The following is a 14054-nucleotide window of genomic DNA, read 5'->3' as shown; positions in this document are numbered from 1 at the left end:
TCATAACTACCCTATTAGATGTACTTTACACACACCTTCATTGAAGGTTAAATTATATATTGCGTAAATTTTGTTGCAGTATCAAACATTAAATAATTTCAAAGTGAATGGTGACAGTGTGTTTCTGATCATTGTTTTCTGTGATTATTTAGAGTAGAATAGAATAGAACAGAACGCAAATTGCAGAATAGAATACAATGCAATACAATACAATAGAAGAATAAAGAATAAAATGGAGTGGAGTGGAATAGAATAGAATGCAATAGAATAGAATAGAATGCAATAGAATAGAATGCAATAGAATAGAAAATAGAATGCAGAATAGAATAGAATAGAACAGAACGCAAATTGCAGAATAGAATACAATGCAATACAATAGAAGAATAAAATGGAGTGGAGTGGAATAGAATAGAATGCAATAGAATAGAATAGAATAGAATAGAATAGAATAGAATAGAATAGAATAGAACGCAAATTGCAGAATAGAATACAATGCAATACAATACAATAGAAGAATAAAGAATAAAATGGAGTGGAGTGGAATGCAATAGAATAGAACGTAACGCAAATTGCAGAATAGAATACAATGCAATACAATAGAAGAATAAAGAATAAAATGGAGTGGAGTGGAATAGAATAGAATGCAATAGAATGCAATTAGAATAGAATAGAATGCAAATTGCAGAATAGAATACAAGGCAATGCAATACAATACAATAGAAGAATAAAATGGAATGGAGTGGAATAGAAGAGTGGAATAGAATAGAATGCAATAGAATAGAACATAATAGATTGTCAACAGATTTGTTGACTAAGAGTTAAAGAGAGACTAGTATAGCTATTTTGATGTACTTAGCTCTCATCAGCTAGCCATACCCTTCTGAGATTCCTAGAGGTTAATACATCTGCCCAACATGCAAGTGGCCCCGGGTTCGAATCTCAGAAGGGTATGGCTAGCTGATGAGAGCTAAGTAGATCAAAACAGCTATACTAGTCTCCCTTTAACCCTTTGTCCACAAATTTAAATTTAACATACTTATATGTATGTAATTTCCAGGAATGACTGAAAAATTCTGGGCCTATGTCAACAGGAATGGTGTGGGAACTGGAGCCTTTACAGTCAAGATCCCAGCCCGTCTCCATTTACGCAAAGTAGTAAACACACAAACCAGAGTATGTTTCAAAATGTCAACTTTTAATAATTGCTTTCGTTGCCATGTTATGTCATGAATTTATAAAGGAGCTAGAAAAAAAAAAAAGCACGAATTTCCAGGAGAGGCTGGGGTGTATTTTAAAAACATCCTAACTGATTAGACAAATAAATCTGGCACTTTATAGAATTCATCTGGACAGAAAGACCATGTCGAGACCTTCAAGGCAGCTACGGGAACAATCCAATCCTGATTCAAGGCCCGCCTCTAACCAATTTTTNACTTCTCGTAAGCTTTTTTTTTTTTTCCCAACGGGACTCAGAACACGGGGGGTGTCAGGCTGAGACCGAGGAGCCGTTTATGTGAAGGTCAGACCGGCTTCGTTGTAGACTTTGAAGACCTTCTCGATCGCGTTGACGTAGGCAGCTGTTCTCAGGTCCAGGCCGAGATTGTACTTCATGGCGGTACGCATGATTTGCTGCGGGACATTAAAAATGGCAGAGTTAGGACTCCAAAGGCCTTCGCTACACTTTTCAAAATCCTCGTGGGGAACCACTGAATACTCATGAATGTTTTGCCTTCGTGTTTATTTTTGGGGTGACCTGCAAACCTGTAAATCAAACCTGGAGAAACGATGCACCTGGGAATACTACTGGATTCCAACTGCTATTAGCTTCAGCTAAAACAAACCAGGTTCAGAGAGTAGAAGCTCTTACTGAGGATTATTTAGAGCAGAGGTCCTCAGCCTTTGGGGCACCAGGAACCGGTTCCGTGGAGAGAGGTTTTTCCACGGAACGGAGGGTGGTGTGGTTTTGTGTGCTGCCTGCATCCCGCGGATGGGGTTTTGCTTATTTGTGCGGACCGGTTGCTGGTGTGCCACGGCCCGGTACTGGTCCATAGACCGGGGGTTGGGAACCCCTGATTTAGAGGGTTACCCGTTATGCTCTTGTTCAAAGGTCTATCCATATTTTTATTTAAAAAAACGGGGGAATTCAAAACTCTAGTTGTGAAACTGCACGAAAATAAGGGACAATTAAGGATAGAAATATCCCAATGGGGGCTCTGATGACCATCCGTGGCATTTAATGTTCCAATACCTACCCGTGCGGATCGCTCCATGGTGTAGGCCAAGCCCGAATGCACGATGTCTTTCTCCGAGGCGCCCTGTGAGGAAAAGAACAGCCATCAAAAGCCCAGTCTAAAATCACCAGCAAGAGGCTGGCTTGGCTTGAGGGGGTCAACCCCCCCCTCTTGTAATGTCATTTCTAGGCACAGCCTTTTAATGGAAATTGGTGAATTGAAAGTTTACTTGAACATCGGGTCAAAAACCAGGGTTGGTAGAGGTTTATATACCCGCCAAACTAAAAAAAAATAAAAAATCATGTGAAACGTACATGCTGTGTTTCCCGGAAAAAAAGTCCCGGTCTTGGTTTTTTGGTGTCAACGCTGCTCACATCGGATGTTTTGGCTTTGACAACAGTTAGGAGATGCAACCATTTTCTTCTTATGTTTTACTTTTAGAGTTAGATGATGCTAGGGGAGGGGAGGATTGTGCACGAGAGTTTAGATAGACATAGCAATACTGGACCTAGTGTGTGAATCAAGGTTAATGAAATAAGAGATGATAAGAATTGGTGGGCTGGAGAACTGGAGGGAAAGCCTGCATTTCAAGCTAATTGGGGAATGTGATTTATGACTGTCAACTGGAGGGAATTGTGCTTTGATACTATGTGCTCAGGGGAGGGGAATCCAGTTTTTGGCTTCGATTATGAAGTGCCGATATTATGCTGCTCTAATAAAAGATAAACAATGCCTCGAAGTTCTTTGAAGAGTTGCATGTCGGAACCATGACATTTGGTTTTTGGCCTCCAAAAGAGACACCAGGTCTTATTTTTGAGCGGTGTCTTTTCCACTCACCCCTGACACCAACAGCGCCACCCAGCCGGCCCACTTCTTCTGCGGCCGAAGGAGCTGCTTCATTCTGCAGCTGCATGCCGGCCTGCAATTTTGCAGTCAGGCCTGTCCGGAAGGCCTATGCAAGCCTTCAATCCATCACTCGGTTGTCGGCTGCAGTGGCCTTCCGAAAAGGCCCGTGACTGAGAAATACAGACCTGGGGACGCCGCAGAAGAAGTGGGCCAGCGAGGAGAGGCTTGGCTGCAACGGTAAGTGGGTGTAGGGCGTATGGGGCAACTCCACCCCCCAATCCCCTGTCAATGCTGCAAATACTGTATATTCTTGCTTTGACAAAATATGCAGAACTGTCTGGTATTTTTAAAGTTAATTCAGATGATGGGGGGGGAGGAGAACGATAGGACTGCGGGCGGGAAGACAACGGAAGAGAACCTCTGCCCTTCCAGCTGATAGGAGAACCGTGAGATATAACAGCAAATTTAGGGAGGGAACATGCTGGTAAATTAATTGCTCAGGGGAAGAGAATTTCAGACCTTAGCATCCACTTTCGTTATGCCTGTGCTGACATTTTGTAACAATAAATTACTTTTAGGAAAATCAATGCCTGGAAGTTCTTTGAAGTGTTTCATTAGCCGGAACCATAACATCCCCATCCTAGCTTGATGTTTAGACATGTGCTTTGCCCCCAAACTAGGGCGTATTTTTGTGGTAGGGCTTATATTAGGCACACCCCCAAAAATCTTTTCAAGGTAGGTCTTACTTTTGGGGAAACACGGTATTGCGTACAGGAATTAATGCACAATATTCTAACGATATCAAGTTTAGACTTCACTTGGGACCATCAGTTCTGATTTCAGAACTGTAACACGGGTAGTCCTCTATTTAACGACCATTTGTTTAGTGACTGTTCAAAGTTACAACAGTACTGCAAAAGTGACTTGCGGTCGTTTTTCACACTTACGACCATCGAAGCGCGCCCACCCCCTCATGGTCACGTGATCAAAATTCAGACGCCTGGCAACTGACTCGTATTTATGACCGTTGCAGTGTCCTGGGATTCCCTTTGGTGACTCTTCAACAAGCAAATTCAACGGAGGAGCCAAATTCACTTAACAAGCGTTTTACTCCCTAAACAACTGCAGTGATTTACTTAATAACCGTGGCAAGGGAGGTGGTCAAATGGGGCAGAATTCACTTAATATCTAGTCTTGCTGGCCCACAGAAATCTTGGACCCAATCGTGGTTGTAATTCGAGGACAACCTGTGTTTGAAACTCTTTTTATCAGTCCATTTATTGTTGGCGTTTATAAATACGAGCTGAGCCAAAGCTGACGTCAGCCTTCAACGGACTTGAAGTGCAGCATTTTAGCTTATTTCTTCAGATTTCTCTGCAGAGTTTGCTTAGACCTACCTATTTAATGAAATTAAATGTTTCCAAGAGCTACTTACAGATATTCTATCCTGGAATTCTGCAGTGGGCACAACCGGAATACTTCCCCCGTGTTTCCCAAACTTCCTTTCCAAGCTTTCCTGAACTGACACTGAAAGAAAGGAAAACCGCCGGTTAAAACTCCTGGCCAAGGATGATCAAAAGACGGTTCTTCTCAGTAGAATAAATTTCCTTCTTTAATGCACTGCCAAGGTGGATCTGCTTCCTCTCAAAGGCAGGAATTTCCCTGTATGCCATTAATCTGCCCAAAACATTCAGCAACGCAATGCCAAAAAAACCCACCGCTATGATTTCCAGCCTAAACCAATTAAAGCCACCAGGCCTGGTGCGCCTCCGAAAGAGATCAAGCAGCTCAGAACATGCCCACCAAGTGGGCCAAGGCTGGTATACGAAGGGCAGAACCCATTCCACGTACTTAGTAGATGGTAGTTTGAGTCCCTTTCGTACTTGAAGGTCAAGCGGCCGTAGCTGACGTGGTTCAGGTTCTTCAACCACTCAAAGTAAGATACAGTCACACCACCGGCGTTTAAATAAAGGTCCTGTGGAAAGGAGAAGTGAGGAGATGAAAAATAAGTAGGCCAGTTCAGGTTAGGAATGATCTACAGTAGTGGCCAAAACTGTGGGAAAAGTGTACAGTAGAGAAATGCCACCTTTGATTAAGTTTCCACCATTTTTTCTTCTAATTTCTTTATAACTGTAGCCTTGTTCACTTCATAATACTGTTTTACATCGCTTTCTGGGTGACCAGTCAACTCTTTGCTACCATGACTTTAATTTTATTACGTTTTACAAGATCACGAAATGAAAGAACACCAAAAAAGCCAACCGACTTGATAGCCATCACATAACACACTGACAAATGTCCTCCTCTCAGCTTCAATACAGGACATCAATCACTGAATCCTACTGTGATCTGACTGGCTCATGGCCAAAACAAGATGACACCTGATTGGCTTTCTAAATACTCATGCTCATTGGCTACCATCGGATGAAGGAAAGCTACCTGAGATCAACCTAAGTAAGTTGTGCTTCCTTTTTCTGGTTCTTTGGCTGTAACATTTCATAGAATACAGTACAGATAATTGAACAAACTATGTTGCATTACATTCTTGATTAAATTATCTTCCCATTGATATATAATTTTATGGTACTACTCCCCCCAAAAAAGTGGTGTTATTAGCCATCAAACCTCAAAAATACACTTTTCCCAAAAGGTTTCCACAATTTTGGCCACTATTGTAGATCAGGGGTGTCAAACTCGCAATGTCACGTGATGTGTCACGACATATCGCGACTTTTTTTCCATTGCCGGCAATGGGATGCGCATTGTTCCATTGCCGGCAATTCGGCATGACGCATCGTTTGATCTAGACTGAACCGGCAGGTAGATTTAATTTGCCTTGACCGTCAGCAGTTCAGATTCTTGTAGAGAGCCTCAACTTGAAATAAACCTATATATATATACTCATTTGAACTGCCTGGACTCCTGATTTTCTGCACTTGACAACTGTCGACTTAAAGGTGAACTGACAACTACAACTGACACACCCTTATTGACAGGCACATCAAATGAAGAGCAAAGAATTCAAACGAAAAAGAATTCAGGGTTGACAGAATCCCGGGCGGGTCTAGATGACTGACATTTATTTGTACACTTCTTTTGTTGTATGCCTGTTCTGTCTCTTTTTGTGAGATGGGTGGGCCCGCACGTATTAGATAAAAGGAATAAGTAAATAAAAATTCAAGGCACTGAAGAAAGGTAAGGAGGCATCACTCTGCGAAGAGTAGCAGAAAGGAAGAAGTAACTGCCTTTGCATCTTGTTCAACGGCCCAGGAACCAGTTTAACAGCTTCGGGGAATCCATTTTTACTCCCACCCAATTGGTTGTATTCATCCCTGGTTTGAGCCAGCATTCAGGAAACAGTCCCCAACAAGGAGGTCCCTCAGAAAGAGTTTCCTTCACTTTAATAGCTTGAAGTCTCAGGTTGAAGAGCTTCCCATCCACGAGTCATAAAAGAGCCAAGGTGGCCTACCCCTGGCCTAGATGATAGGAAACTTGGCTCTTTTATGACTCGTGGACTTCAACTCCCAGAATTCCTGAGCCAGCATGGCTCAGCTTGGAAACCTCTCCCTTTCCCCTCAGCGTGGCTGGCTCAGGAATTCTGGGAGTTGAAGTCCACAAGTCATAAAAGAGCCAAGGTTGCCTACCCCTGTACTAGGTTAAGCCAACTAACCCCAAAAGCTTCTTGGAAACGTGGGATGGAATTGTCAGAAATCAAGATGAAGGTTCAGTCTCATCCACTACCAGACTAGCTGAAGAATTTTGGGGGAGTCAGTCAAAGAGATCATGAAGATCCAAAGGTCCTGCCTCTGCTGATGGAGCTTTATGGGGGCTGACGATGGCTGAGGGAGATTCATTCCTGCTTCCAAACTAAGCCATGGCAAGGAGGAAGAGTGGGGTGGGTTCAACAGAACTTCCTTCCTTATAGACCGGGGTAGGCAACCTTGGCTCTTCTAGGACTCGTGGACTTCAACTCCCAGAATTCCTGAGCCAGCATGGGTGAACTATGGCCACCTCATGACTCATGGACTTCAACTCCCAGAATCCCTGAGCCAGCATGGGGGAACTATGGCCCCTTCATGACTCGTGGACTTCAACTCCCAGAATTCCTGAGCCAGCATGGCTCAGCTTGGAAACCTCTCCCTTTCCCCTCAGCGTGACTGGCTCAGGAATTCTGGGAGTTGAAGTCCACGAGTCATAAAAGAGCCAAGGTTGCCTACCACCACCCCCCCCCCATTATAGACCAAGATCAAAGACTTGCTAAGCCCGCAGGGGTCTCCAAGCTTGGCAACTGTACGACTTGTGGACTTCAACTCCCAGAACTGAATGGGTGGCTGAGGAATTCTGGGAGTTGAAGTTCACAAATCATAAAAAGTTGCCAAGGTGGGAGAACCCTATGTTAGGGTATGACTGAGGATGAAGCAAAAGCAGTTTTTATCGTCTACATTGATTATTTTTTTTGTATCCAACGCAGCCAAAGGCAGACAGCCTTGATAACTTAATTTGCTACTAAAAGATACAGTCCTGAAAACAGGTTAAAATCCATTCTGTTCATTTAAGAAAAACCCTGCAGAATAGTTGTTGTTGTTTTTTTAAAATCAGAAGTTATCTCCATCAAGCACCTTAACGCTGTTTTTCACCCCCAGGTAACAACTATCAAAAAGAACCTTACTGGAATAACCATGATGTTCCGTTCCAAGAATATCTTATCCGCCTCAGGGGTCGTGGGTCCATTCGCACCTTCAGCAATGATCTGGAAAGAACCAAGAGAGTGTCACCATTAAGACCAGGAAATCTTTGAGACAGCAAAAGGACTTGGCAGAGAACAGTCTTGGCTGGAGCCGTCGGCCTCAAGCCCGCATTTGCCCGCCCATCTTACTTTTGCTCTGACTTTCTGAGCGTTGGCTTTTGTCAACTGTTTCTCGCTGGCCGCTGGGATGAGGATGTCACAATCGGTTTCAAGAATATGGCAGTCGAGAGTCTGGGCTTTTGGATAGGTGAGAATGGATCCGTGTTGCTGTTGAGAGACACACGATGGAGATGACGACGCTTGAGCGCAGTGGTGGTGAACCTTTTAGAGACCGAGTGCCCAAACTGCAACCCAAAACCCACTTATGTATCGCTGGGTGCCAGGTGGGCGTGGCGCACTGGATGGGTGTGGCTGTGGTCATGGCAGATTGGGTGGGTGTGGCCAAGGTGGGCATGGTCACCTCGATGTTGCTCGTGGGGAGGGACGCCTGTGGGGGGTGGGCAGGGTTGGGGGAGATCCAGGAGGTCTTTGGCAGGTGCGGTGGCAGGCAGGAGGCTCGTCCTGCGGGGTGAGGTGAGGCAGGGCGGCTGCTGCCTGACACCATCGGCCCCCGCACACAGAGGCCAGCGAGCGCATGGGGGGCTGACGGTGTCCGTCAACAGCCACAGCCTGCCGGCCCCTCGACCGGCGCACTCTGGGGCTCTGTAGCCCGCTGCCAGCAGTTCAGAGAAGCCGCCTCTGATCTGGATGACCGGCCGACAGCTGAGGAGGCGATGCAGTGGGTCGTGCCAGGGAAAAGGAGAGCATGCGAGGCCAGGAGGGACGGGACCAGGGGGAGAAGTAAACCAGCCGTGCCGGGTTGCATCCAGCCACGTGGAACCTCGATGAGTTAGCAGGCGGCTGGTTGAAGAGGAACAGTTGCCATCTCTGGGGCATGGGCGCGCGTGCCCACAGAGAGGGCTCTGAGTGCCACCTCTGGCACGCGCGCCACAGGTTCGCCACCACTGCTTTAATGTCTTCACAGAACAGAATAACAGAGTTGGAAAGGACCTAATCCAGAGGTCCCCAAACTAAGGGCTGTGGTCCACTACCGGGCCAGGGCCTGTGCTGGCCAGGGCACGCCACATGCATGTGCTCACCCCACCCCCGTTGCACCGTTAGCCTCGCTACGAGCCTCGAGCCTCATGCTGGCAGCCCCATTTGCGAAGCACACGTGCTCGCGGCTTCATTCACGTGCACACACGTGCAGCCACCATTGCGTCTGTGTGCACGCGCGCATAAACGTGCCTGCCTCTCCCTTTCCCACCGGGCCGCCAACCCAGAAAGGTTGGAGACCCCTGTTCTAATCCAACCTCCTGCTCAAGCAGAAGACCCTGTAGTACCCATTTCAGGCCAATGGCTATCCAGTCTCTTCTTAAAAGCCTCCCGTGCTGGAGCACCCACAACTTCTGGAGGCAAGCTGTTCCACAGATTAATTGTTCGCACCGCCAGAAAAGTTCTCCTTAGTTCTAGGTTGCTTCTCTCCTTGATTAGTTTCCATCCGTTGCTTCTTGTCCTGCCCTCGGGCGCTTTGGAGAATAGCTTGACTTCCTCTTCTTTGGGGCAGCCCCTGAGATATTGGAAGACTGCTATCGTGTCCCCCCTCGTCCTTCTCTTCATTAGACTACACATACTCAAACATTACTCCTGGACTAAGGTTCTATATTTCAAAGCCCCCCACAAAAACTCATGTCCAAGGGGAGGCTACGATAATATATATAAGGTGTTGTATCCAAGGCTTTAGGCAGCCCCTTTATTTTCAGAAGATGATTTTCTATTTTGTTTACCTCGGCCATTTTTGTGCGTGTGCTCCCCCTCTTTATCCACACCCTACTTGGGAGTTTCACCCTCTTTTGTTATTTTCCTTTGAAGAACTAAAGCTTGACTGCCTCACTCAAGCAAATCTAATAAGGTCTTTCCAATCTGAAGCTCGTTTGCTTCATAAAGGCTTCGAATGCAACTAAGAGAGTGACCGCTAAGCTTCACAGCCAATGAAACAGGACAATTCACAACGGTTAAACCAATTGGCCTACCAGCTTATAATCTTCCAACTCCTTCGGGTCAAGTCCATCGGGATTCCAGATCGCGCCGTCCTTTTCTCCAATAGCTACACATTTTGCTCCGTAGCGATGAAGGTATCTCATAGAATGCAAACCAACGTTGCCAAATCCCTATGTAAAAAAAAGTGAAAATAAGTTTTTACTTAGCCTTGCGCGAACCTCTATTTTTCTAGAAGCAGCTTCACGAAGTACAGCGGCCAAAATTGTGGAAACCTTTTGGGAAAAGTGTATTTTTGAGGTTTGATGGCTAATAACACCACTTTTTTGGGGGGGAATAGTACCATAAAATTATACATCAATGGAAAGATAATTTAATCAAGAACGTAATGCAATGAAGTTTGTTCAATTATCTGCATTGTATTCTATGAAAACTTATAGCCAAATAACCAGAAAAAGGAAGCACAACTTGCTTAGGTTGATCTCAGGTAGCTTTCCTTCATCCGATTGTAGCCAATGAGCATGAGTGTTTAGAGAGCCAATCGGGTGTCCTCTTGTTTTGGCAATGAGCCAATCAGATCACAGTAGGATTCAGTGATCGATGTCATGTATTGAAGCTGAGAGGAGGACATTTGTCAGTGTGTTATGTGATCGCTATCTAGTTGGTTGGGGGTTTTTTGTGTTCTTTCATTTAGTGATCTTGTAAAACATAATAAAATTAAAGTCATGGTGCAAAGAGTTGACCGGTTGCCCAGAAAGCGATGTAAAATAGTATTATTAAGTGAACAAAGCTACAGTTATAAAGAAATTAGAAAAAAAAGTTTGGTGGAAACTTAATGAAATGTGGCATTCCTACTGTACACTTTTCCCAAAAGATTTCCACAATTTTGGCCACTACTGTATATTCCTGATTTAAAGCTTGTGTGGCTCATGTATATCAACAGCTGAGCTTCCCTGCCTGAAGAATTAAGGATATCACTGTCTTATCTCAAGGCTATCCGTGCCTCAAGGCATCACTGCTCCCTTTCCTCCCCCCGTGTGACTCTCCCAAATCCACTACCTGGATAGCAAACGTCTTGTCTCCAAATCCTGGAGTCATCCCCAAGAGGCTCATGTACGACGCTTCATTGATGAAGTTCTCGATCCCGTGAAAGACGCCACGGCCCGTGGCAGAGATGCGGCCGTGGATGCCGCCCTGGCTGATGGGTTTCCCCGTCACACAGGCATGGGCGTTGATGTCCTGCAAGAGAAGGAAGGACGTTCGGGTAAAAAGGGATGGGCAGAGGTTCTCAAAACGTTTACTGTCGGGTCCGCCAGGCTCAGCTGGGCGCCTCGCGGGCATCCTGCCATCGAAGGCTAGAAGGGGAGGGAAGGACAGAGGGGCAATGAAGCTGTGGGTGTACCCGATGGGAAAAAGGGAAAAAGGGAGGGGGGAATGACAGGTGATAAAACCCAGAGAAGCTGGTTTGCAGCAGTATGCAAGGCCAGGCACCCTGAGAAAGAACGTGTATTAACCCAAAACATCTCAGCGTTCTCAAAACACAGGTCTAATAATAATAATAATAATAATAATAATAATAATAATAATAATAATAATAATAATAATAATAATAATAATAATAATAAGAATAAGAAGAAGAAGAAGAAGAAGAAGAAGAAGAAGAAGAAGAAGAAGAAGAAGAAGAAGAAGAAGAAGAAGAAGAAGAAGAAGAAGAAGAAGAAGAAGAAGAAGAAGAAGAAGAAGAAGAAGAAGAAGAAGAAGAAGAAGAAGAAGAAGAAGAAGAAGAAGAAGAAGAAGAAGAAGAAGAAGAAGAAGAAGAAAGTTGGAAGTGATCTTGGAGGTCATCTAGTCCAACCCCCTGTTCAGGCAGAAAACCCTATTAACATTTCAGACAAATGGCTGTCCAGTCTCTTCTTAAAAACTTCCAGTGTTGGAGCCTTCAGCGCTTCTGGAGGCAGGTTGTTCCACTGGTTAATTGTTCTAACTGTCAGGAAGTTTCTCCTTAGTTCTAGGTTGCTTCTCTCCTTGGTTAGTTTCCATCCGTTGCTTCTTGTCCTGCCTTCAGGCGCTTTGGAAAATAGCTTGACTCCCTCTTCTTTGGGGCAGCCCCTGAGATACTGGAAGACTGCTATCATGTCCCCCCTCGTCCTTCTCTTCATTAAACTAGACATACCCAATTCCAGCAGCCGTTCCTTATATGTTTTAGCCTCCAGTCCCCTAATCATCTTTGTTGCTCTTCTCTGTACTCTTTCTAGAGTCTCAGCATCTTTTTTACATCGTGGTGGCCAAAACTGGATGCAGTATTCCAAGTGTGGCCTTGCCAAGGCATTGTAAAATGGTATTAATACTTCACGTGATCTTGATTCTATCCCTCTGTTAATGCAGCCCAGCACTGTGTTGGCCTTTTTGGCAGCTGCAGCACACGGCTGGCTCATATTTAGGTGATTGTCCACTAGGACTCCGAGGCTGAGGATGGACTGGTCACAGGGGAAGGGCTGGGATGAGGGGAGACCTTTCTGTGTCTTCTGAGCATGGGAAACCCAGAGCTCACCCGACTTTACAGCAGCCAACATCTTTTACTAAAAGAATCTTTGTGCTGGACCAGATTATAGCCAGCTTAGGAATTAAGAATTTAGGAATTTAGCATTTAAAGGGTTAACGCTGCCTCCTTAAGAGATGGCCTCTGGGTAATGTAGTTCAGCTGTTAGTTAGTCCTATATCTTTATCTAGTCAGTTGGAGGCGCTTCAAAGTTTATCACAGGATGTCCAGGCTACATCCCAGTGTTATGTAAAAGCCTTTGTGTAAGACAGACACATGCGGTTCCAGTGCTCCAGAAGAATATGGGGTGAAATCTACCTTTAATATTTTATACCACAAGACGGGAGAGATTATGACACGTTCATCAGAAGAACTCTTCTTGACTGTAAGGGATTGTTTAGAGATTCCTGAAGAATAAATAATCTGAATATTAGTCCGTCTTCAGAGCTTATCTGTCTGAGAAAACCAAGATTAAAGCAGATCTCTTGTTTGGACCAGAACAATCTTTCACTTCATCCAAATGGAGTCGAGGGTCGTTCTTTCCTAAAGGATCAGATTGGAGGGTCTGCCATCGACCCTGGCGTGCATTAACGCCTCCTCTGCCAACTTTTATCTTTACTGGGTTTCGATATCCAAGGACGGTCATTATTTACATCACGGAGGAGTCATTTTCTACACTGCGTCATCCGACTTAGGACAAAGGCTGAAAGATGGAAACGTCCTCTAGGTTTTGCGAAATCATTTCTTCTCCGGGTTTGGCCGATTGTGATTCTTCAAAACAGCGGGCACTGCTTCACTCTGCCCTTGCTGGATCTAGCTCCAAAAGTAGCTGGGTTATTTCTACTTTTGCACAGGTTGTCATTCTTCAAAGAACAATGAATTGCAAATCGCTAGACACCCAAAGCCACTGCCAGAAACGGAAATTTGGGGTCTGCGGAACTGTGTATCTCACGATCCAACTTTACACGCTAAGTCACAAATGCCAAACCATATTCCGATTTCGGAGTTGTGCTGTGAGTTTCTCCATCCTAGCTGCCACTAATGCAGCAAAATGGAGACAACTCGTTTGCAATTTTATCTCTGGATTTCTGAGAGGGACCAGATGGACCGAAATTCAGGAATCTATCATATAAACAGCCAGCTGCAAGCGTCCTTTTCCACACATCCCTTCAGTAACGGATCACAGCAGGACCGTTAGAAAGAAAATAGAAGCATCTCTGCTCTACAGCACAAAGGCATAAATTGCTTCTTAATGAGGAACAGGAAAGTTGCTCAAATTCCTTCTCAAGATGGCCTGCTAAAGAGAACTGTGCTTAGAAACAACTTCTTTCATGTTTCTGACAGCTGCCAAAAAGACTGACGCCGAAACGTCACAAATTTAGCTCACAGTTTATTTGCTTTACATTTTTTTCTTGTTCTTCTTTCGTTTACATTTAATGGGAATTCTTTCAAAATACCCATGTTCTTCCCTCTTGGCTTGTCTCGAGGTTTAATACATCTGACTCAACCGCTCCTGGTTATTATTTTCTTCGGCCGATGAGTCAAGATTCGTACGAAATGAAGCTCTTGTTTCATTTGTTATAAAGTGTAATAATGCTGTTGTCATAGTTCCCACATCATGCACCATAAAACTCTGCAGGGATATTCTGTTCAA

General features: G+C 44.7%; 1 protein-coding gene across 1 annotated transcript in view; it reads right to left on the bottom strand.

Annotated features, from left to right (window-relative positions):
* Positions 1–1451: 1451 nt before the first annotated feature.
* Positions 1452–14054, bottom strand: part of LOC107294335 (glutamate dehydrogenase 1, mitochondrial) — a 34219-nt gene continuing 21616 nt past the window's right edge. The window contains exons 6-13 of the mRNA XM_015823563.1: positions 10921–11100; positions 9897–10034; positions 7954–8091; positions 7747–7827; positions 4929–5052; positions 4513–4604; positions 2253–2315; positions 1452–1629 (exon numbers count right to left, since the gene is read on the bottom strand). Of these exons, the coding sequence (XP_015679049.1) occupies positions 1510–1629; positions 2253–2315; positions 4513–4604; positions 4929–5052; positions 7747–7827; positions 7954–8091; positions 9897–10034; positions 10921–11100 (936 nt within the window). The 3' untranslated portion in view covers positions 1452–1509. The remainder of the gene's footprint in view (positions 1630–2252; positions 2316–4512; positions 4605–4928; positions 5053–7746; positions 7828–7953; positions 8092–9896; positions 10035–10920; positions 11101–14054) is intronic.

The sequence above is a fragment of the Protobothrops mucrosquamatus genome, unplaced genomic scaffold (assembly GCF_001527695.2).
Source record: "Protobothrops mucrosquamatus isolate PMUCROS unplaced genomic scaffold, P.Mucros_1.0 scaffold1911, whole genome shotgun sequence".
NCBI classification, from domain to species: domain Eukaryota; kingdom Metazoa; phylum Chordata; class Lepidosauria; order Squamata; family Viperidae; genus Protobothrops; species Protobothrops mucrosquamatus.
Note: the sequence above shows the minus strand (reverse complement) of the source record. Positions and strands in the feature narration are given on the sequence as shown.